Source organism: Paroedura picta, chromosome 6, assembly GCF_049243985.1.
Source record: "Paroedura picta isolate Pp20150507F chromosome 6, Ppicta_v3.0, whole genome shotgun sequence".
NCBI classification, from domain to species: Eukaryota; Metazoa; Chordata; class Lepidosauria; order Squamata; family Gekkonidae; genus Paroedura; species Paroedura picta.
In genome coordinates, this window is record NC_135374.1 from 88,796,699 (window position 1) to 88,822,672 (window position 25,974).

Genomic DNA, 25,974 nt, shown 5'->3' on the forward strand with positions numbered 1-25,974 from the left:
CATTAATCTGAAAACAAAGAGCAAGAAGAAATTCATCTGAAATTGACTAGCAATCTTATTTGAGTTTATCTGCTTCGGTCCTGCAATAAAAAAAACCTTAATAGGCAATTAGAAATTGTCTGTGTGCTTAATAGATGTGAACTAAGGAAGCATAGACAAGTCCTTACGCAGTCTGCCAAAGAAATAGTTGGGTGGGAAAATTGGCTGCCTAAGGAGATGGTACCCTTCAAGCAGTGTCTGAACAAATACTTATCCTGGATATTTTAGACCGATCCTTTGTTGAGACTGGGGTTGGGCTAGATTATCTATATGGCCTCTTCCAATTCTGTGATTCTGTGGCTACTATGGGGCAACTGGTGCCCGAGGGGTAACAAATGTGGTGCATGGGGTCCCTGGTGCCCTAATTGGTCCCTGGTGCCCTTGGGGTCATGAAAGATTACTCATATACCAGTATGAGAGCTGCTGGAGTTGTTGAGCCCTCTGCGTTTATTGAGGTTGTGGGGGTAGTTATAGCCTTGGTTGGGGTGTTGAGGGGGGACTTCCACCACACCATCCTTAGAGATGCTGGTGGAGTCAACTGAGCCACTGTCTCCCACCCCCCCCAATCGGGGTGAGGTTTTTGCCATTCTGTTGTGCCTCTGGGCCATTGAAGGATCCCATGTCCCACCTATGCCTCTTATGGAGGTGAGCTGATCATCTGACTCATTTGGAATAAGAAAACACTGAATATTGTTGACTTTAAAAATCCCCAGCAAATAAAAACTGAAAGCACAGGTATGTTCTTGGCTGCCACTGGAAAGCCAAGGATAGTTGAAGTGTATGATCTTGGGTGGAATGCTCTCTGCTGGAATGCTCCTTGTGTTACAATGTGAGTTTTCTGGAGAGAGGCATAGTGCACCACTTAGTACTTCCCTAGTAAACGGGATGCTTCAGACTACATAGATTTCAGGATTTTACTTTCAGTGTGTAGACACTGCACCATAACAATTTTGATATTCCTAAGAACGATCAAGTAAGCAGATCAAAGAAGTCCAAGCATTTTAATACCTTGTGTGATGAGCCTTCAAGTACTTGGGTTCATTCTTTTTGTGTTTGTCTGTGTGTACATTCCTTGCCTGATTACAGGAGGAGACACAGAGATTGAAAGTGCTTGCCATCGTGGATACGAAAACCCAACCTGTGCTAAATAACAAGGGGACAAGTAACTTTATCCCCCTTTCACGTCTGTTGGTACTGCCAGTGCAACAATATTTCAAGTCAATACTCAGCTAAGGGAAGGTCATCTATTTTGGGCTGGCCACACCCAGCTCAGGGAACTAGTGAAAGTTCTTTCATGGAGTGTTCCAAAATAGAAACCTCTGTCCATCTGTTAGGTTTCAAGCACTTTAATGGAAGACAAATCAAACTATATCACGGGTGGAAAAGCCCATGAAAGAAGATTACAATTTTTTTCAGAGACTTTTCCCAACAGCACTTCCAGTTCTGTGGTTCAATCCTCTTCTTTTTATAAGTAGGATTTTTTTACTATCTCTCTTAGATAATTGTAAATAGATCACCCTTAAAAAAATATCCACAATGAAATTGAGTGTTGCAATCTTTTTTGGAGGTCTCTTTGGAGCTTTGGGGATTTTGCTCTTTTTGGTTGCTTTCGGAACGGATTATTGGCTTCTTGCTACAGAAGCTGGAAGGTGCACAGACGGTTTGAATGACACCAGGGTTAGTATACATTTTTTTCTTCTCAGCATGCCATCATGTTCAGACAGATTTCTCATGGGTGGGGAGTACTCTCTATAGTTTAATGTGGGCCTGATCTAAATCCCATTAGATCACCATGCTATTAACATTTGGAAGTTAATTTTCATTGTTTGAATTTTTGTGCCAGTAAACGTTGTTGTTATTGTTGTTGTTGTTTGAATTTATTATAATCAGAATGAATTGAGAAATAAAGGAATTACCCCTTCCTCATTTCTATGGATTGTTTGTCAAACATTCTTTATTTTAAATGCTGTGAATGTCTACATCCACAAAGAGTCCAATGTATGTGTTTATGAGGATAAAATATAAAGCGTGTTTATTCTGTGCAGGAAGAGATTACTTACCACCATGAAGGTTTCTTCTGGAGATGCTGGTTTGCTGGGAGCATAGATGAAAATACTAACAGCATTTGGAAATTCTGGTACAGTAAGTATCCTAATTTCACAATAGCATAATGGAATGTGCTTCCTTTCTAGGTCTGTAATGTTGGTGGCATTCACCCAGAGAGAACATTGTGTACGATGCTTCAGATTCTTGAAGCTGCAATATAGTGATTAGAGAGTTAGTTTACAACCAGGGAGACCTGTGTTCAAATCCTTATTGCATCATGAAGCTCACTTGCTATGCCATTTTAAGTAGAGTTGCACTCTTTTTCTTCCCGATCCTTTTTTATGTGCTCGGTTAAGATTGGGAGCCTGCAGGAAAGGCCTGTTTCATTTTTATTCTAATAGTTCTAGTTGCTTTTAAAACAAGTCATTAAAAATATATGGCATGTAGAACAGGAGTGGTTATGTAATGGCCTAGGAGTTGCTTGATAAGAGCCAAAGGGGGGGGGGGGAGTCTGGAACCAGCATCACACATGCACAAAACAACTGAAAACAGTCAGGACATGAAAATGTTGAGTGTCTGTATAGCATCAGTTAATTACAAAATTATATGGTTTTTATTGTGCACAACTTTAAAAATTAAAAACATCCATACACAGGCCACAGGCTATTGCAAGAACTGTGTTATATGCACTATATAAATCAACTATAGACCTGCTGCGTTTTGGCCTGTGTAGGGCCTTCTTCAGAGGGCTGATTATGACACACACTCATTCATAAAACATAAGATATGTACAGCAGCCACTAAAAGAACCAAAATAAGAGCTGTAAATAGCACCGTCAATCAATGGAAGATGCCTGTTTATCAGTTGTTAGCTCTCTTCCAAAGGCTGCCAAAAGTTTCAATTGTATGTTCAATACATGCACTAACAATTGAACACACTGCTGAAGCACTGTTGTACGGGGCAGGGAAGATCTCCCATCAGCAATAGACATATGGCAACTTCCCACCCAACCTTGCAGCTCTATAACAACATGTCTTTTGTACATGAAGGGTAGAGGATGATAAAACCATAACCTATCCCAATGAGTTCCATCTGTCATTCAGGAAAAGAAGTTTTGGGTTGACTTTTGAAAGTCAGAATGCAAGTTCACAGCCCATCCCAGGTCATTCCAAAATCCTTTTGGAAAGCTAGATTTGTTCCCCCCCCCCCCCCAATAAAGAATGAAGTGACTATTCTGAGACTTGAATCCATGTAAGCCTGATCACTTTTATATGGTCCCTGAAAGCCTTCCAGTAGACACCGGTCTTTTCTGCATCCTCAGCTTACTCTTGATTTTCACTGTACACAAATTGGCATGGCTTAATTTGAATGCTGGGCTTGCATTCTGCATAATCTTTTTCCTCTCCATTCTTTCTCCTAGTACATACTCTTACGCAGAAGAGAAAACCCTAGTTGTATTGCGTCCCCCCCTTTTTTTTTTGTGAGCAGCACATGAATCTCCCGGTTGGTCAGTTTCTTGATTGGCATATTGTCTTGAAAAACAAAAAGAACCTCCAGTCTATGTACTGGAAAGTACATAGTGCAAAATGTTATAAGTCTCCAGTTCCCTCTCTGTTAAAGGGAACCAGACTAGACAAGGGAAATTGTCCCATAACCCTGACAGAGGATTGCCAAATCTGGGCTGGGATATCCCTGGAGATTTGGGAACAGATCTTGGGGAGAGGAGGGTGCTCAGCAGGGGTGCAATGCTATAGGATCGGCCCGGTGAAGCTGTTATTTAATTCAGGGGAACTGATCTCTGTAGTCTGGCAGATCACTTGTAATTCTGGGAGAATTCCAGGTACCACCTGTAGGTTGGCAACCCAAGGAGTCTGAGAAGAAGGAAAACATATGGGTTCTTTCTTGATATTTGTAACCATCATGATTTTAAGAAAAACAATGCTGAGACAAATGCCTCAGTAAGCAACACAGAAGCCAATTCTTTATTTACCAAGCTTGCTTAGTTATTGGTGCTTGAGTAGGATAAAAGTTCTGCTTTCATGTAAATGGAGGACAAGACTGTTAACATGTCATGCTTTTCCCCAGCTAACCAGGCACCCTCCAAAAACTGTACCCATGCCTATCTCTCTCCATTTCCTTACTTCCGAGATGAACACAATTCAACTGCTTATGACTCAGCGATTAGTGAGTATTTCCTTGGTCACTGGGGTGGGAGGAGGATTATGAGGGTTAGTTTGTGACTCTCTGCCATTGGAAAGAGGTGCAGTCCAAAGTACACTTATTCCATTCTGAGCCCATTGACTGCTTAGGACTGCACTGTGAAGGTACCTTCTGCAATCACAGAAACTTTGATTTGATTTCACATGACAGTTATTTGTAATAAGTAAAGATAAAACTATTGCATTATGTTTTTGAAACTTGGCACTGAAAACTGCACGGTAGCAACAAACATGACAAAAAAATTGTGCTGTATCAGATTTTTTTAAAAGACTGATTTTGCCCAATACTGCATGAATGACACAGCTTTCATATAATCAAATCAGCAAGTGTTCAAATTGGTTTCAGTTAGACCAAAAATGAATCCATATTTTATCATATTTTCTGACCTATCTTATTTCTTGAAGTCTTGCTATTTAAGGGTTTGTTTGCATATTATAATCTTGAGTTGCAAAACCAACAACAGAATCCTACGTGTGTCTATCCATAAAGGTTGGATACCATCTCATGTATCCTATTGCTTGTAAAACATGTTTGGAATAAGGATGATCAAATGTTTATAGAATTTGATTGTCCTATCTTCATAATTTGCTACCTCAAGGAAGAAGCTGCCTAAGTAGACCATTTGGGCCTGCCTCTGCTACTTCTGCCAAGTTAAGGGCCCTCTGCAAAGTCTGTGTTAAATTTATGCAGAGAAATTGGTTATATACCAGACTGAATTCAGCCTGCTTTTGCACTCAATCTCACCCAGTTCTTCTCCCCTCCCTATACCATTTGACTTCTGTTCATACAGTTCCCATGATTCCCAGTGTAACCTTTTTACAGAAAAACTGGCTGGATTCAAGCTAAATCTTTCTTAAACATTTCCTGTTATTGATTTAATCACAGTTCATAGATGGTGTTCCTCTTTATCATGCAGGTTTCACTTAATATTATTTGGTATGAATTATTTCTGACAAAATATTCCAGTTTACTTATTCGTGGTGTTTCAAATTTATTTATATCTCTTTTTAAATATTTTGCCACAAAGTGGTCTAAAATGAGAACTTTATAGATTTATATTATGCAACTTTATCTGCCTTTTTTCTAACTATGTAACTATCTGACAGTATTTCCCTCCATAGTCAAACCAATCTAGTTTTCCTTGAGGGTTGAGACAATAATTATTAATTCATGTGTAGACTGCATGAGAGATTTCCCAAAGCATGATCTAGTTCTCTCTCCATCCTAGTACTTGAAGGGTAGGATGACTGATTCATATTAAGCCAGGTTCAGTTTAATCTGTTACTTGAAAGAAATTAGGTTCATGAACAGATATAATCCTATTGCATGTATACGATTTAAGATTTCTGTAGCAAATAGCAAGACAAATAAGGCTTGGAGACATAACTGAACTATTTAATGTTGGTACAAAAGAGGAGTCATGGTGCATCAAGGGATCTTGTTTTGTCCTGTGCTCAACTACGTATTCCCTAATTCTATGCCTAATTTTGAATGGAAGGAGTATGAGGCATAGTATTTGTCACCCTTGCTCACAGAGTGTGCCCATTGGGGTCTATCTATGTTCCAAGTCTTGTGCATTACATTTCACATCATATTTGTCATAGCTCATAGATGGCATACCATTTCTCTTCCAAGTGTCTCCGGTTACACCCCTTGATTCTAGCTGCAGTGACATTAGGTTCTTTTTGTATGTCCCTTTCAAAACTGGACAGAAAATGAAAGCAAATTTTATAACATTAGAGATACTTACTTGGAAGTTTAGTTTCAAGTAAACCAGTATAAGATTGCTGTGTCCATCAGTAATTAGTGATAATTTATTATAGACATGCAGCTTGCCTAATGCTCACCCAGTTCAAATAAAGCTCAACAACTTGTTGTTACCCCAAATGGGCTACACATCTCAGGCCATAATGTACAAAGACATCCCTTGTTAGCAGGGAACTAACACATTTATTTTAGATACTTCAATACTTGGATCTTAGACCGTGTATACTAAGGTTCAGATTCAGATCAACACTGGGGAAAACTAAGGGGAAAAGACACTTAAACAAAAAGGCTTTTAAAAAATAAATTCAAGAGAAACCATATTAATTTATGGAATACAGTAAAAAAATTGGAAGATAGATTCAGGTGGGTAGCCGTGTTGGTCTGAAGTAGCACAACAAAAAAGATTTATTCAGCGTGTGAGCTTTCAAGTACATGCACTCCTCATCAGACTAAATGAACAACCATCATAAGTGTAGAGATATAAGGCAAAATCAAATTAAAGGCAACTAGTTACTGGCCCCATCCGTCTCCACACAAGCATGGAAGCATCCCTGCAAGGGACAAGCTGTGCTGACAGGTATCTTGTCCTGAGACTAGAGAGTTAAATTCAAAATTACATTACATATTACTAACATCATGCTATTGGATTCTGTTTTTAAAATGGATGACAGAAGAAGAAGGTTCTTATATGCTGCTTTTCTCTACCCAAAGGAGTCTCACAGCAGCTTACAATCATCTTCCCTTTCCTCTCCCCACAACAGACACCCTGTGAAGTAGGTGAGGCTGAGAGAGTCCTGGTATTACTGCTTGGTCAGAACAGCTTTATCAGTGCTGTGGTGAGCCCAAGGTCACCCAGCTGGCTGCATGTGGAGGAGGAACAGGGAATCAAACCCAGCTTGCCAGATTAAAAGTCAGTGTTCCTAACCACTACACCAAGCTGGCCCCCACTCATAATAGAAAAATGCAAAACGTGCTGCCCTGCCAGGCTGCACTTGCAAAGCTTAGTGATTGTGCTAGAGCAGAGAGATTGCCCCAGAGTCCAGTCCAGGAGGTCAGGAGCTGGGAGAGACAGAGTTCACAGGAAGGTGGGTTGGGGAATGAAGTCAAGCTGAGCCATAGTCAAAACCAGAAAGATCAGGACAAAAGCGAAACACAAACTGGAATCAGGATTGGAGTTGAAAGCCAAAGAGTTGAAGAGCCAGAGCGTGGTCAATAGACAAGCCAGGAGTTGAAGAGCCAGAGCAGAGACATCAGATGAGCTGGGGGCTGGAGAGCCAGGAATCACAGGAACAGAGCTTTGCCATGGTGAATTGGAATGTGAGTCTCAGGAGACAGGCAGGGTAATATACGTGTTGAGGCCATGAAGGGCTTTGTCTCAAGGCCCTCCTGATATAGCCCTCCACCAGAGAGCCTGCAGTGGAGCTAATCTTCATCAGAGGAAGGAGCTGCAGCTGGACCTCATCTACCCTGACAGTAAGCTGCCATGTGTGCTGATCTTCTGACAGCTGTCAGGGAGGACAGCTGTCCTCCGACGCTGCCATTCAGGGCTTGGCCTGGGACCGCTGGTGTCGCTCTTCCTGACTGCTGGCTGCTTTATCCAGGGGCTCGACATCGTAGGGCTGAGTATCCACCTGACTGGGTCCAGGCTGCTCGTCATTGGTCTGGTCTGAAGCCACATCCCACAGAGGCACAGGAAACGGGTAGGGCGCATCCCCTGGATCGGCGCCTCTGGCACCAACTCTGAAGATGCAGCTGGATCGAGCATGACGAAAAACAGCAAATGAAGCACAAGAACCTGTGTCTAAGTGGTGGAAGGGAGCTTTCCTTTCATGCCTGAGAAATATTTAAAATGTTCCCTTGGGGAGACTGGAAAGTTAAACTTATGGCAAGGTACCTGCCATGAATGAGAAAGAGCTGAAACCTTCCTGTATAGATGAATACATTGCTGAAACAGGGCTCATTGTTTTGTAAACCTGGGCCATTTGTTGTGATAAAATTACCTGGGAGGAGGCTCTGAGGTCCTTAGGAGGGGATGACCCATCCCTCTTAAGGTCGGTTTTTGTCTAACTGTTAAAGGAGCTACCCTGCGTTCCTTTGCCCACATTTCTTGGCACACACTGAGGTCTGTACGTGTACAGTAAAGGGGGAATGAGCTATGATAAAAATGGGGGGGCCCTGGGGGTTGAGGGTCTTGGGGATATGAAGCTTTTCCTTTTGGTTGCACAGCAGATCATCACCTTTCAAGCTGAAAGGATCATAGTTGTCTTTCTAATCCCCAGAACTGAACCTGACAGATCACAGCTTAAATCAACCCTGATGTGTTGCTTCTTCAGTTACCTCAGCCATGCTGTTTGTGTTAAGAGAGAACGTGCTGCTAACAAGGAAAAATGGCTGCTGTGTCACAGTCGTAAAGAATGTTTTCTGTTTTCGGCACTCTCAAAAAAAAGTGATAACTTTGGAGAGGGTTTCCAATATATTCATTTGATAAATTTATAATTGATTGATTATTAATTTTGCCTTTTTTATTCCCACCTCTATCTCCCCCCTGCCTTTGTATTCTTAATTTTTAAACAACTCTTTGGCAGAGGGACCTGTTTACTTGTAGCCTATAAAGTGGCAGTCTTTGGATAAATAAATACAAAAGCCAGGATTTTGCTCTTTTTTGGGCCTCTTATATGTAACACTCACAGTACCTCTGTACTGTTCTGAGGTCACATGTGTTATACTGACTCTTTACAATTTCCTACCTATTTTCACTGCCACCAAAAGCTCTTATTGTATAATTCTTAGTTAGAACTAGAGAACGGGATAATTTAGTTATGTTTGGAAGAATGGCAGAATGGTCAGCACATGGGGATGGCTCTGAGGTAAAGAAGTATCTTAAAATGTATATAGAATTTATTTAGGAAAAAGTATAACGGTTTCAGCAAAATTGATGTGTAACAGTTTCAGATAAGTATAGTTCTTCTTAACATTTAAATAAATGTAACCACAAAATATTATTTTCCTTATGCCATGAGGATAATAACTTTCACAAAGCTTATTTTCTGCAGTTATGACTTAGGCTGATGACTTTAATACATAATATAGATTTCTCTCACACTCTACAGAACACTGAACCTTTCCACCTGCTCCACTCTCTTCCTTCCATTCACTCTAAACAAACGCTTTCTCTCCCAACCAGCCAACTTTCCCCCCTACCATTCATACTTCAACCACCCATCCACGTCTGCTCTTACCTACTCTAGAGTAAAGTGACCAGATTGTCCCATTTTTGGAGGGACATCTGGGGGCACCTGGCAAATTGTACTTATGTTGAAATTAAAATATATATATATTACAATACTATTTTTGTGTTCTGTACGTTCTATAAAACTTTTTGTTGCTCCATATAGACCAAATTTTTAATCAAGAACCCCCCCCCCCGGTCAATGGTGTCCCATTTTACCAATGTTAAAATCTGGTCACCTTACTCTAGAGGCCTATATTTAACCTACAGCAAGATATATAAAACCTTTATTTAAATTACAAAAATAAAATATACAACAAAAAATATTCTTAAAAATAGCTATTGAAGCAAGGCATACCTTTATTACACTTGTTCCCTTTGTACTAAGCTACAAGGAGTCAACTTATTCCTTTGAGGGCAGAAGGAGGAGGACTTTAAACAATTGTGTCAACTGCTCATGTCAGTTCCTCATTCCAGAAGCCAAGCAGGGTGTTGACAAAAAAGCTTGTCACATCAGAATGAATGTATTTAATGTTGTAAACATAGGTCATATAGCATAGGTTAGCCTGATCTTGACAGATCTCGGAAGGTAAGCAGGGTCAGTACTTGGACAGGGACCACCAGGGAAGACCTTGTAGAGCAAACCAACTCTGCTTAATCACTTTCCTTGAAAACCCTTTGCTGTAAGTTGACTTTTCTTGGATGGCACTTTGCACACACATATTGGGTTCGAATGGGTGCACTCCACTCACAGTTAATGAGTAAGTCATACTCATTCAACTGACAAGCGTCAGGGTTTATGTCTGCAACTTACAATGGCCTTGAGTTGCTTTACAGGGGCCATCCTCACACTTTGCTAGAGGCAGACTGGCTGAATGTCAGTGTTATTGTATGAAGGGCATTAAGGAATAATTTATTAGTAGCATGGTTGATGATGTCACTTCAGACTGATGTACAGGCTATCCTCCTGATCCTCTTGTACTGTTCCAGGTTCCAGTGTATTTTTAGCTATGTTTAATGCTGCCAAAGCAAGTACTGGGACATGAGGGAGAAAAATGTTGTGGAGCGCAGCTATGCAAGCTATTCTCTTCAGTCCTTTTCCAACACAGCGTAGTATGGCTTCAAGTGCATAGCACTGGCTGAGCTACTGTGCTTCTTTCCTGTACCCGTCCTTTGCTATAAGCAACATCTTGAATATGAAAGTTCCAAGTATATCTGTTCTACAGGAGGTAATTTAGCTTTTAATAATAGCATTTAGAGTTAGGATTATGCAATCATCCTCAATCAACTAGTTCAAATCACACACACATGGCTTAATGCAGATGTTTACATACATAAAGTTTTAAGGGAATCAATTGTTTAGTGTTGTTGTTGTTAGGTGCAAAGTCGTGTCCGTCCCATCGTGACCCCATGGACAATGATCCTCCAGGCCTTCCTGTCCTCTACAATTCCTCGAAATCTATTTAAGTTTGCACCGACTGCTTCAGTGACTCCATCCAGCCACCTCATTCTCTGTCAATTTCTCGAAGTCCGTTTGTTTGCACCGACCGCTTCAGTGACTCCATCCAGCCACCTCATTCTCTGTCGTCCCCTTCTTCTTTTGCCCTCAGTCGCTCCCAGCATTAGGCTCTTCTCCTAATGCTCTTCTCCTAATTCTCCTAATTAAATAACAAATACTAAACACCAATTGTTTAGCATTTGTTATTTTAATTGGACTTGTAATTAGACTTGTTACCCATAACGGGCAACATATTTGCCAGTTATTCTGGCCTATATGCCTCTATGCTGCTTTATTTCTAGCCACCTTTCACATCACTTTTGAAACATTGAAACAGGCTTTGGCAGATCTTTATGGGTCAGCTGCTGAGAATGTCTCTTATGTTATACTAGTAGATAAGCCCGCTGCTCTTGGAATGCAGCGGGCGCTAGCAGGGGTTTGGAGGGTGAGGGGGTGGCTGTCGACGGGCACGGGGCGAGGGGATGGATTCTAGGGGGGTTGTGGGGCGCCGTGTGAGGCGGAGGCGGGTCGTCCTGCCCCCCCGGCGGTGGCGGCAGCGCAGCCTACCCGGAGCTGGCGGCGGGGTGGCAGCGGCGGCGGTGACACAGCCTATCCGGAGCTGACGGTGGGGTGGCCACTCTCTTCCTCGCTAGGCAAGGGAGCCCCCGGCAGCCGCGCGGAGCGCGACTGCTGGGGGCTCCCTCGGGCGGCAGCCTGATGCGGCAAGAGGCGCTTCGTGCCTCCGACGCACCAGGCCGGTGGCAAAGGAGCAACTGCGAGCTGCGCTGTGCACGGCTCGCAGTTGCTGGGGCTGGGAATCAGAGGGACTAAGCCGCAGGCGCTGTGCGTTTTTTATTTAGTCCATGGCGCCACGGGTGGTGTTAAGATGGTGTTCAGATGTCCTACTCAAAGTTCCTTTTTTGGTCTATCTTCTTTATAGTGGAACTTGGTAATTCTATCATGCTTATAATGATTAGCAAAATGATTAGCATAATGATCAGTATGCACACTTCCTGCATGCACACAAAAGCTCACATCTAGACTAGAATAAAACTTGTTGGTCTTAAAGGTGGCATTGGACTCAAATCAACTTTAGTCGTGTTTGATTGAACCATAGTTTCCCCTTCCACTAAGCTCTAATGAAAGAAGCCTTGCTGTGACAGATCTTCTTCTGGTGGAGCTAGGTAGAACAAGGGTCTTCATTTAATTGAAAGGCATGGTGGGAACCAGATTATTGTTGTATTGAAACTGTGAGACTTGCACTGCTCCACTCTATTTGCTAGTTACAGAATGTTAAGATAGTCTTTACAAACTGTTTTAATGAATGAATGTAAGATTGTCAAAATATTGAAGCTTTCTGGCATACTTCATGATATGATATGGTTAATGAAAAGGACAACAATTTGAATTTAAATGAAAAAAGTGACATAAAATTGCCTGTCATTTCTTCCAAATGTAAAAAAAAAAGTTCATTTGGTCTTGACATTCCAGAAACTAGAAAGAAGCAAAGTGATTTTGCAGTAAAATACCATTTAACAATTGAGCTAGAATATACTGAGTAAAATTTCTGGTTTCTTCTGCAATTTGTTGTTCTTTCCACTCACATTATCCAGGATAATAATGTTCTTTTGTTAAGAAATATGGCAGTGAAACAAATTTCAGTCACGTTTAATGGGGACATGCTCATATGAAAGTATCATTCTGCATGGATTGATTTTCGCACACGTTTCTCTGTTGAACGGATTTTGATTTTCTTTTGCCCTTTTGCTGTCATCATAACAAAAATTCAATGAGGTGAATTTAGAATAATTTAATAGACAATAAAAGAAAAAGTATGTTTTTATTTCAAACTGGTGGTCTTTCCCTTTAAAAATAATGAAATTATTCTTAATATATCAGAATAAAATAAGGATGTATAGAATATGTAAACTACGTTAAAAATTAAATGTTTTTGTGAGAAATAAAAGCATTTCATGAACAACATATGTATTTATATGCAGTGACACACACACTGACGGTAATGTACAATACTTTAAAACTCTCTCAAATTTAATCAGATACCTATTCACACAACATTTTTGAATGACTTTTGGCTGTCTTAGCTCAGTGTTATGGCTTTAGATATACACTTATTGCTAGAAATGCATTACTTCTTTGGCTTATCTCATATTTTTTAGCTCTACAGACCATGACAACTCATAATTTGTCTAATAGGAGGAATTAATGTCTGTTCTACAATGTCTAATCTGAATTTATTTCCACAGCTATCATCTTTCTAAAGTGTCTCCAAAAATAGATGTGCAATTAAGCAGCTAAATTATTGTTATGAACAATAATTTTTTTTTGGCCGCTGTATGTCACAAAACTCCAGCTCATTTATTAGCAGATGCTCCCATTAATTCAGCATTGCTTGCCCTTGGCTCAATGAGATTTTGATGTTTGAGTTGAAAAATATATAAAGGACTTTTCTATTGTTTCTGAATGCCTCTATGTTGACCAGTAAACTTGACTTTCTTTTTGGATCTATATATTTTGCCTTGTTACTCTGTTGCTATTTCAATCTTGCTTTTGAAAAAAAAAATCACATATACATACACTTTTGGAAAAGTAAGTTTAACCATTGCTTAAAAAAAAAGAGGCTGTATTTTAAAGGGGAAAAAAGTTTGAGTGTCTAGGCCCTGTCTTAAGAATTTCCTTATGTACTTTCTTTGTTGTCTGTTTCTACTTCGATAAAATAAATTTTATCTAGCAAAACCATACAATTATCTAAAAGAATCTTGGCAACTGTTCAGCACACCATTTTATGAACAATTTCCATTGACCAAGTAAATGAACTTATTAACCACACACATATACTGAAGACATGAAGCAACAGGGTTTCATAGCGTTCTTACACACATCATTATATTCCAAGATCATCTGATAGGATTTGGCGTTCAAACCTAATGAAGGACATATGGCGTCTAGATTGCTGTTATGCTGGAAGCAGTGCAGGAACAAATTCAGCTTGCTAATGAGAAAAACGAAAAGTAGTGGAGGAAAGCTTTATAAAATTGCCTGGTCTCAAAGCATGCTTTTGAAAAACCCACTTTTCTGTTTCTTTTTTCCCTTGGGAATATGCAGTTTATCGTGGTTTCTGGTCAGTGCTCCTTCTCCTGGGAGTGGTCACAGCGATCTTTGCTAGTTTCTTCATCATCTGTGCTGCACCTTTTGGCAGTCATGTTCTCTACAAAGTGGGGGGAGGATTTTTCATTTCTGCTGGTAAGTGCCTTGCGTATTATTCAATTCAACAAAATCCCTCCTAAATATGTCTAATTCTATATGCGTTTTGGCAGGGCTGCCTTTATCAATGGTCAGGCATAAATAGAACAGCATACATAAATACAGGAAAAGAAATATTAAATATAGAGTAGTCTCCTATCCATACAATGATATAAAATGTTTAATATTTAGGACACTAAGGACCTTAATTGATTCTATGGGCCAGAAGGACCGATAAAATTATTTGCGGCTTCTTATGTTTCTACAGCAGACCCTGGTCCAGATGAGCACTTCCAGTGTCCAGTGAGTGTCCTGTAGGAGCCAGCCTTTCTTCAAAGTCCCTGTATTCTATGTATGCTGCTCTATTTATGCCTGGCCATTGATAAAGGCAGCCCTGCCGAAACGCGTCTGGTCAGTGGAGGCATTAGTATGAATGGACACGTGAATTGTAATGAGACCATGTTTTAAGCCTTAGGTTTTTAATTTTACATTACATTCTACCCTACAGAGGCTTGAGCACATTTTCCTTATTTCGACTCTTTTTTAAATGAATTATACATTTATTCATTCACATTTGGTTCATAAACAGAATGTATGAGTAAGTTTTAGTTTTAAGCCAAAAAAGGAACAAAACCCAACCTTAACAGGTAGGAACTCAAAAGTTGAGCTGAACAATAAAAATAATGTAAAACATATTAGTTGTTGTGACCCACCTCGAGCCTGTCAGGAGAGGCAGGAAATAAATCTATTATTATTATTATTATTATTATTATTATTATTATTATTATTATTATTATTATTATTATTATTATTATTTATTTATTTATTTATTTATTTATTATAGTGTACAGTGCACAGTTAAAAACAGAATAAAAACTTCTTAAAAACTATACCGAACTAACAACACATAGGACCAAACACATTTCGACCCTTCCGGGTCTTCCTCAGTGGTCAAAATTATAATAATACACTATATAGCACTCTCTATAATGTGTAGCTGAATGGTTGAGTGGGGACTGTAACTTATGGCTCCAACCAATATGTATAAATTATATCCTTTTTGGAGACCAATTCTTATGTTATGTCCCTAAAGTCACCACTCTTCGCTATCATTAAGTTCTGTACTCAGAGTGTATTCTCATGTGCGTTTAAAAAAAATAGAAAGGCAGATAGGTTATGTACATTAATAATAATTTCTATAATCAGGTCACGAGACATATACGTAAGACATGAATATGATAGGTCCCTACCCAAGACCTTCCCCAGTCAGCCAGATCCCAGCTTCACATTAGACATTTATAGAACTAATTCCTGGTCTTTGATGGATGGAAAAAATGTAATTGCAAAGAACAGAATGGTGGCTATGGAAGAATCTGGAGTGTCTTCCGTGCCCAGTTCCCTTGACAATGCTGGACTAGGCACGTGCAAGAAACTGGTATTTTTCAGATTTTGGTATATTGGACCCCCAAAATATTGGTACTTGCCAATACTCCCAAATGCCAATAATGGAATTTGGCAACATTCAGAGAATACTGAATATTTTCAGCTCCATTATACCTTATGGGGATAGTAAAGTCAATGGTAAATCTAGCCTGAGTATATTCAGTGGGCTGGTGGGGGCCAGGCTTGTGATGAATGCACCAAATTAACAGCAGAGCTGCTGGAACATCTCTTCAAAAGAACCCCCAAGTTTCAAAAATATTGGACTTGGGGGTCCAATTCTATGGGCACCCAAAGAAGGTGCCTCTGTTGTCTATTGTTGCCAGAGGAAGTAAATAGTTAGGCAGCAGTATAATTCCAGAAGAATGTCCTAGAGGAGTGGTAGTCAACCTGTGGTCCTCCAGATGTTCATGGACTACAATTCCCATGAGCCCCTGCCAGCAATTGCTGGCAGGGGCTCATGGGAATTGTAGTCCATGGACATCTGGAGGACCACAGGTTGACTACCCCTGTCCTAGAGAATCTCTGCAGTGAAAATGAGGGCGGGGGCATTTTTGCAAGGCCAGGCCATCAGCACAACCAGTGCCACTGTGGTAATGTCAAAACCCAACAGCCTAAGGTTTCTGCAAAGACAGCAGAATCACTGCAATCAATGTACTAGTATCCAACCAGAGAACCCCGTGCCAAATTGCTACCCTGTTAGTGTCCAGCAGCAGAACCCAATGCTCCACTGTGGCAAATGCCAGCTCAACAGGGATTCAGCAGAAGGGGAGGGCAGTTGCAAGGACAGTAGCATGAGTGCAATACTGCTCAGCAGAACTGGTGCTGTTGTGGCAGTGCCAAACAAAACAGGACTAAGGTCACACCTGAGAATCTCTGAAGTAGAAACTGAGGGGGAGGGGCCAATATTGCACTGGTTCTGCTGTCCTTGCAAGCCCCCTCTCCCTCACTTGATTTGCGATTCTGTTCCAAGCCATGATTGCCATGATTGGAGCCAATGGAGCACTGGGCTGTAGTAGGATGGCACTGGGTTCTGCTGCTGGGATCCAGTACATTGATTGCACTGGTTCTGCTGTCCCTGCAGAAATGCCTCTTCCTCCTCAGTTTCTTCTTCAGAGGTTCGCAGATGTGAACTTGGCCCTGATGAGTTTGATTCTGCCACAGTGGCATAGGTTCTGCTGGGCAGTATTGCATTGGTCCTGGCAAAAATCCCCTCCCCACCCCCACAGTTTCACTGCAACGATTCTCTGGGACAATCTGCTGGGTTTGTGTTGCTGCCTAGCTATCCCCTCCCCACTGGAAAGAGCTGATTATGGATCTCTTGAGATGTTGTCCAGTTAGTCTTCCAGGTACTGATTTCCATTCTTACTCAGTTCTTGCTAAATCACGCTATTAGACACATCCACTTGTTGTGATTGATGTAACTTGGGCCCTGTAAGCAGAAAATACCTGGCATCTCAACAGCTGGATTTGTTAAATATATAGAAAGTATCAATATGTACAGTGACAACAGCCCCAGTGAGAAGAAAACCTATGAGGTAAACACGTTAACAAAACGACTGCTTAGTTCTAAATTTACGAAAGGCTTCAGCCTGGGGCTCCTGTCAATCTGCTCAGCACCTGTTGCGTTCACGTCTCTATAGTGGAAGCTTTGTGCTTTCAACCAGCCCTTCACTGCTGACAAGTGAAAGGCATTTCTGTGTGGGAAGAGTAAGTACTAAAGGGCAGGAAATTGCTCTAGAATTCACAGGCATTTCTAAAGGCTTGGTGGGTTTTTCCCTTTCTTTTTGCAGCAGGCAGAAGTGTGTGTGTGTGAAAAGAGATTCAAAAGAATAAATGTTAATGATGGAAACATTCTCTGACCTCAGAGAAATCGTGTCTTATCTCACTGCGCAATGCTGTGTATCACTCATGAGACTTCTTTAAATACAAAATAGCGAAATAGAAAAGGCATGGGGCGGGGAAAGAGAATGCGTGTGCTTTTGAGTCTTAATCTCTCTCCGACACATATTTTATTTTAGAAATAAATTTCTCCGGCCGTTTCTGATTCGTTACCGTTCTCTTAAATGCTGTTCCATTAAGCAGTGGGCATCTGTGCCCTGAGCAAAGTTCTAACAAACTGAAAAATGTAGAAACGGCTTGTAGGCTGAAATGTTTCTAAAAACGGATGCTTCTTACAGCTGATGTTAAGGATGAGGGCAATCTCAGCCACTGAGGTTGGAAATTTTGGGTATGGCTATTCTTGACAATTGTCAGAACAGTCCCCCCACCCCAATAAATAATGCATTCCATTTGGCACATTCCTTGTCATAATGAACTGACCATTAGACTTTCTGGACTTTTGAAGCATGCCTAATGTTCTAAAGGAAGAGATAATGATAGTTCAGAGATATGGGAATGAGTGGAAAAAATATGGGAATGAGTGCAGAAAATTGTTATTCCACCGTTTTTATAAAGATGATGCTAATTTTGGTCTTTCACATAGTCATTAGTTTCAGGACTTTTCCACTATAATTCTAAGCTGAGTTATTATCTTTTAAGGGGCTTAGACAAGGAACTCTGCCTAGTTTTACCCCTAAGTCCATTGAAAATTAGAAAAATATAATCAGAAAATTAGAAAAATATAATTATGTTTAAAATCTTACCGTTAGAATGGTTTATATTTATTGCACAGCAGAAGAAAATAACTTCAGACCCAAACACGTATTGTAGAACATTATTTATTTATTTATTTATTTGTATTGATATACCACCACCACCCCCCTTAGGTTCAGGGCAGTTTACACGGAACGTAAGAAACTATGCATAGAACTTAGTTTTTCCATAACATGTAAATTACTACAACAATAATAATATTAACATTAATAACTATAACAGCGGTAACGGACTATAACAGTGCAAACAGGTCCAGGGGCAGAATGCATTAATGGATTTCTGGGGGGGAGGAGGCAGGGGCCCTGTAGATGTTGTTGGTATCACTCCGTCTCAACCAAATGCCTGGTGGAAGAGCTCCCTTTTGCAGGCCATGCGGTACTGTTTTAGCTCTGTATTTTATGTTATCTATTAACCCATGGATTTCTGAAGATAGACTTACCATATATACTGGAATGTGGTTTGTGTTCAGCATTTTCACCTGTGGCAAAATAGTGCTTTAAAATTTAAAGTTTAAATAGTATTCAACAACAAGCCACGTTTTTTTATCACAGGAAAGAACCTGCAGATTCCTGGACTCACATATCCCATCCATCCTCCCATGTGATAATAGCAGGCTTGTATTTTCATGAGAAGCCATAGTTTGTGTTGACAGCTTCATAATGAGATACTGTCTATTCTTTTCACTACAAACTAGAATCCAAACCCAGATTAAACCGAAGTTTGGTTTAATGAGGGAAAAATGCCATAATTTGTGGTTCACAAATTGGATGTAATTCTCATGAAAACACAAGTCTTTAACGATGCAGCCCTAAGCAGTTACTCTTCCTAGGCCCCTCAGTTTCAATGGACTTACAAGTATGTAACTGCTTAGTTCACGGCAGGTTTAAAAGAAGGAACCGTATGCAAAAGGAGAAGGAGAGAGGACATGTGGACAAGAGTATCCTCCAGAGTTATTTCCTAATAACAAACTATGGTTTGTTGTTGCAGATAACTCATGCAGTAATCTTTTCTGTATTTTAGAAAACCATCAAGGCTGATATACTTGTGTTTTCTGTAGCTACCAGCGATAGGCTGTGGGGAGATTTGCTGCATTCTGAGACATTTTGTTTTTAGGGCAGAAAATACTGACATTAAATATTCAAGGCTCATAAGAGTGCAGTAGCATTAAGCCTTTTATCTGACAGTGCCTAACTTTTCACCAGGCTCCTAGACCTTTCCAAGGTATTGTCACTCTATAAACTAATCTTTACTGTCTTTTCCTTCCTCTTGTGTAGGCATCTTGTTCACAATGGTGGTTGTGATGTATGTCATCTGGCTCCAGGCAATGGCTGATCTCGACAACTATGTGACCACAAGGAAAACAGACTGTCCAGACTTTGCTATTTATATACGCTATGGGTGGTCTTTTATTTTGGCTCCAGTGGGCATATTTTTTGCTATGTTTTCAGGAATGCTGTTTCTTTTGGTCGGGCGTACAATTCACCTACACTCTAATTAATACATTGCCAAGTATTTGAATGGTGAACCATTTTCCTCGTATCACTCTGTCTTCTATTTCGAGTGTTTGCTGGTACAGTTCTGGATCTATTCAGGTGACCCTATATAGTTTTCCTTAAAGGACACAAAACTCCCTCTGCAATATCATCCTTCAGTCTTTTCAGACTCATTCAAATCTTTACTTTTCCTTCACACCATACACTTTGCAATTTTTAACATTTCCTTGTTGAAAATGAGGGGTGGGGTGTGAAATGGTTCAGATAAGAATAAGATTTTGGATAAGGGACAATTCAACAGTTACCATCTTCAAGAAAGTACATATGTAATGAAGTCCCTCCTCTTTTCCACTGACATTGATCTCTAGAAGAAAAGAGCAAGTATCATAAAATGTGGGGGTGTAATGTCAACAGGCACACAAGATCTGAGACAAGTGCTGAAGGCTCTTTGAGACTAAACTTTGGTACCAGCTCTGTTGGGTCCCAACAGCCACACCAAAATGTAATTTATAGTCACAAAAACCTAAGTGAGACAGGGAGCTCAGAAAGCTTTGTCTTGGAAGGGATGGAAAATAATAACTGTGTGACTGTTTAACTAAGCTTTTTGAGTTCGACTCTTGAGTACAAATTATTATTATTTAATTTATATCCCACTGCACCCATCAATTGATTGCCCCGTTAAAATAAAAATTACTCCCCCCCATGGCGGTGACAATTCCAACTAGCTGTTATCCGGTGCCAAGGGGACTCAGAGTGCTGGTTCACCAGACATGTTTCCAGGCAGTCAAGATTCTGTAGTTGTACTGGCATTCCAAATCGTTTGCCTTTTTAAAGGAGCCGCTCTTGGTTCATGTTTTCAGTGGGTACTCTGCTTTGTCTTAACAAACTGATTGCTTCCTCTTTCCATTCTCTGACATCTTGTTCACACTGGGATTCTTTTTTCCCCCACAAGGGAAGAAGATTCACACATATTTGTGCTCAGATTTAGAATGTCTACTGCTAAAGATAGAGATAAGCACAGTTTTTCTTTTTCAGAAAATGGTCTAGTTTGTAGTTCTGGCTGTGTATGTGAGCCACCTTGGATATCTCATGTCAACAGGAAGCTAAGGGATGGAGAAGAATGCAAAGGGAACTGCCACCACACTCACCTGCACTTACCCTTGGAATGTAACCTGCACACCTTTTGGGGAAATTCATGTGGGCATTAGTGTTTTTTCACTAGGAGAGTAATGTATGAATTGGTCCTCATGACAGATTTTGTAGATTACAACTTGGCCTCACTTTTAATATGAACAAATATTTTGCTTATAAAAGTCCACAGTTGTCCAGGTAGTGCTGTAGCGAATGTGACAGAAGATAATTTTAGTGGAAGTGTTTTGATGCTGCTAAATATATGTAACAGCACTGTACGGTCCAAATAATAGATAGTTGTAGCTGGTTCATACAAAAATGCACATCAGTTGATTGCTGTACATCTAGTAATTGAAGTGTGAATGAGCTCCTTCAAATAGTACTGGATACAAAAACGCATTCAGCAGTGTTAAATCTGTAATGGCCTTCTTAGACATGGAAATCATTACTGTTTGCAGAGAACATGCATGTGTGAACAAGTGATGAACACATGTGTGCATCAACCTTTATTTACAATTAAATGCAACAAAATAAAAAAGTTATGGGTCATCCAATCCAGTCATCTGCAAAAACAGGACTTAAGAACCACACACAATTTCTTTGTATTGGCTCTTCTTAAGTTTTCTTTCTTCCATTCTTCCTTTCTTTTCCCCAGCCGTGGGGTATATCTTGGCTAATTTTGTCATGTTATCTAGACTTGTTGTTCTGCTGTCATCCTTTTTGTGGTCATCCTCAGGGTGGAAAAAAAAAACAGGTGGAAAAAGGAAATGAAAAAAAATGAAGTAAATATTTTGAAGCTAACCACATGGCAGTTCTCTAAAACCTTTGTCATCGTGGGAGGTTTCAAATTATTAGTACTTTCACTGCCCCACACATAGTTGCTTGGAAATAGGAGGAAGCAACCAAGTGTGGTAATTCTTGGATTGCCATATTAACTGGAGACTGGATGACTCCAGCTGCTGCATGGTTTCCATTTGTTCATTTCCTTCCCCAGACATGGACTGTGTAGGTAAAATTCTAACAAGTCAATGGGTAAAGGGCCCTTTCTTGCAACATTGAGTTCAACGGCACAGGTCATTGCGCCTTTTTAAAAACTGAAATAATCTAAGGAGGGAATTTTCTAACTTGACTGAGAAATATAATCCCCCGTCTACTTTGTACAGATTAGGAAACATGTCTAATGGCTGCTTGTGTGTCTGTGTATGTGTCCTTCTCCTTGCAGCAATCCCTTCTTATGCAAGCGTACTCACGGAATAAAACTTGCCCCCCTTCCTGCTGTAGCCTACTGAGATGCTTAATGCCTGGGATTTGGGGGATCCTTGGAAATAGTGTGGGGGTTGACCATGGGAAGTGGAAATCAGTGGAAGTCTCACTATGGCAAAGAATAGAATCCAACCCTGCAGGACTTCTTTTTCTACCAATTCTAAAAGCCACAAATCCCAATCCTCCCTTCTCTAGCTGTGTTATAGTACAGAGTTCCAGATCAAGGACACCTGTGCTATTTACTGCATGGTCTATCAGCCAGGATCAAGGGATAAACAACCAGAAGTATGCCAAATCCATGTTATGACATTATGGGCAAGTTTCAAACGTAAGATTCTTATCACAACATTTGCCAGACGGGTCATTGTTTTTTTTTTAAACACTTAAATTATATGAATTATATATTTTGTAGAGAAAATGGGTAAGTACTTTTAAAAATAAATAAAACACTTATTATTAACAATATTTGTGTAAGTTTCCCCCCTGTCCACCAGTGAAGCCTAACAACAACAACAACAACAACAACAACAACAACATTTTACTACAACAGTGGTTTCTGCTTGCATGTGCAAATAGTACCGGACAAGTGCAATTGCTCTTTCCTCTTACTGGATACTCATTGTCTTGTAGACCCATGGGCAATGAAGAAATATAGGGTGAGGGAGAAAGAAGAACAACAGCCACTAACCAATTTGGGAAAACTTGGCCCCAGATTTTATTCAACTACAGAGCATGGAGATGGCCCATATATTGTCAGGTTGCCTGCTTCCTGATATTAAGCCTATAAGGCCATGGTGGGGACCATGGATTGGCAGCCCCTTGGTTCTACCTGGACATTAGATTCTCCATGGTGGCTCTACCACCAAGACCCCTTAAAGGGAGTCCCCAAAGCAAACAATCAGGTGGGCAATCAGGCACAGACTTTCCCCCCAAAGGATCCAACTCAGTGCCCAAACCACCCAACCAAACTGTGATGAAAGCAGTTTACAACATTGATATATATAATAACAATTAAAATAACAATTAAAATCATTAAACAATTAAAACAAAAACAGTTAAATCAACCAAACAGTTGATGACATCCTCATTAGAGATCTTCTCGAAGGGGCAGGAGGTAAGAGCTATCTGGATTATGTGTATACCTCCATCAACTCCTGAAAAATTCTTACATGCTGCTTTGTCTCTTTTAACACTTTTGTATTGAGTGGGTTTTGGATTGTTTAGGATTATGCTGTTTGTCATTCACACCTCTGTTCTTCACTATTTCCTGTGAGGTCTAAGGAGTGTCTTAATTGTTCAGTTTGTAGGAACATAATAATAATGAGAGAATGCAGAGGTTTTGTGGGTTACTACTGTCAGCATCTAGAGCTCTTTCTGTCTGTGTATTTGCATGTAACTTTTTAAGCAGAAGGAAGCCACTTTAAGCAGCTGTGGATTTACCAAACTCAACCACCTTAAGTAGTAGTGGATTTATTGACAAGTTCATAACAATTCCCCTTGCTTCATTAGCTTCTGTGTACTCTTCTGGAGTTCTTGCTGAGCTTTTCATTAGGTACCAGGTAATTTATTAAGGCATAAATGAAAGAGGTAAGAGAATGATTTTCTTTAACAAAGGCGAAGGCTAGAAAAACTGTGTTTCTCTCACTTCATAGACGATCTATTAATGGTAAAATTATCTCTCCAACCCTCAAGTCGGACTAGAGCCAATGGGTCAAAATTAACTCAAAACGAATGTTCAGCTAAACACCCAGAAGAAGTTCCTGACAGAGCAGTGGAACAGGCTTCCTTGGGAGGTGGTGGGTTCTCCTTCTTTGGAAGTTTTTAAGCAGAGGCTAGATAGCCTTCTGACGGAGAGGCTGATTCTGCAAATTTAGGCAGATCATGAGTTGCTGGGCAGTTGAAGCTGTTTAAAGTGAAGCATGTCTTTGGTTCTCATAGGTGGGATGTCTTCTCATTGTTCCTTAGACAAACTGGAGTCCCTAGGTCAGTCATTAGTCCTTCATTGGTTATGATTATCTCATGAGAAAACATGAAAGACTAGAGCAGGGGTAGTCAAACTGCAGCCCTCCAGATGTCCATGGACTACAATTCCCAGGAGCCCCTGCCAGCTGGCAGGGGCTCCTGGGAATTGTAGTCCATGGACATCTGGAGGGCCGCAGTTTGACTACCCCTGGACTAGAGCTTCTTCTCTGTGTCCCACCTTGGGCTAATTTTAATCTTCTTGCCTCAAGAGGAAGAAAATATATTCTAGCCATTTGGCTGTTTCCCTCTATGTCCCTATAGGCTGGACATTTTAACAAGTTGTGAGATGGTAAGCATCTATGAGCATATATAAGCAAGTAAAGCACTCTGTGCTTGGGCTTTTTGGCTCACTCCCCCATTCAGTTAACTACAAGTTTACAAGAGAATAGTCTCAGTGGATGAAATAGTGGGATGAGTTCTTGGGCTGAAAGAATTTCTCCACACCTGATCAGTTGGATGATATGGTTCTTTTAAAATAAAAATGTCAGCATTATTGTCAAACAAGCAAAAACTGGACCTTACTGGATGAATGGGTCTGTCAAAAACAATATGGGTGGAAACTGAAGCACAAAAAGAAAATAAGATACATCTGACAAGGGGAATTTTGACTCTTGAAAGTTTATATCCTGAAAATCTAGTTGATCCTTGAGGTGCTACTGGATTCCAATCTAGCTGTTCTACCAACACAATCACCTTCTGAAACTGCATCATATTTGCATCTGGAGACTTAAAAACTGTAAGGTTATGCAACATAAAGAGTTAACGAAAAACATTTTCTTTTTTGAAAACATCGACGTGACTTCATATTATGTGGTTTTGCTTTGAAATAGATCATTCACACTGCAACACATGTAATAGTGCCAGTCACCACATGGCATATTTGGCAGCTATTTTAAGCTAAGATCACATTACTCCCATTGCAACACTTGACACCAGAGTTCCCAAATAGTACGCAACTGATCTAAACAGAAATCGTCTTATGGGTTTTTGTTCCCTGAAATTAAATGTGACGGCATGATCTCTATGATCCTGTCTTTTAATGTGTTATTACTTCTTTTGGAACATGGTTCTTTGCTGGCACCACAGGGGAAATACAGGGAGGCTGTCAGTCAAACTTCGCGAATTATCGGATACTTTAGCTTTTCCTCCTACTTACATTTGCTTAGGAGTTTATAAACCACAGAAAATAAACATGTGCTAAGGTAGTCAAACTGCGGCCCTCCAGAGGTCAATGGACTACAATTCCCATGAGCCCCTGCCAGCGAATGCTGGCAGGGGCTCATGGGAATTGTAGTCCATGGACTTCTGGAGGGCCGCAGTTTGACTACCCCTGTGCTAAATAGTATGATATGACCTGTCAGTGATATTTAGGAATGATGTTACCTTATTCTGGTGGTTTCAAAACTCACAGGTGTGAGTGTGGGAGGGTCTGGGAGAGCCATGAATGGATTTTCGTGAAGGTTCCCCCCCCCTGGTAAATGGCAGCTGTGAGGACTCTCTATTTGGATTGAAGCCACAGTGTGTTACCTGCTCCACCCCCAAAAGGACACCCTCGCCCAGAGACATTTATTGATTTATTAAACTTGTATGCCACCGGTCCTAGGCAGGCTAGCTCATGACAGCTCACATCAGCAATATAATATAGGAGAACAATAAAACATAATTAAGAACCCCCTCCCATCCTCCCCAACCACCCTAAAAGGATTCCTCCACCCATAAGACTTATTGCCCACTCCTGGGTTTTCCTGAGGCCTGGTTACCCAAAGGACCCTCTTACATGAAAAGGTGGGCTGCAATGGAATAAAAATCATGCATCTGGCTGTACTTCAGATGTAGCACTGCACTTCTGGATAGTGGTGTGGCAGGGTCAGATATGCACCATCAATTACTTCTACTCTTTACTATAATG

The 25,974-nt window shown here is 40.5% G+C and overlaps 1 protein-coding gene across 2 annotated transcripts; it reads left to right on the forward strand.

Moving 5' to 3' along the window:
- Positions 1-1,298: 1,298 nt before the first annotated feature.
- On the forward strand, positions 1,299-19,686 carry TMEM182 (transmembrane protein 182). 2 transcript variants are annotated; one of them, XM_077343579.1, is made up of 5 exons: positions 1,309-1,716; positions 2,085-2,181; positions 4,172-4,270; positions 13,924-14,061; positions 19,431-19,686. In XM_077343579.1, the coding sequence occupies exons 1-5, from the start codon at positions 1,576-1,578 to the stop codon at positions 19,652-19,654; spliced, it is 699 nt and encodes a 232-aa protein (XP_077199694.1). In that variant the 5' UTR covers positions 1,309-1,575; the 3' UTR covers positions 19,655-19,686. The 2 variants fall into 2 exon arrangements, with proteins under 2 accessions (XP_077199695.1, XP_077199694.1); XM_077343580.1 differs by lacking the exon at positions 4,172-4,270 and having other exon boundaries at positions 1,299-1,716.
- Positions 19,687-25,974: the final 6,288 nt, after the last annotated feature.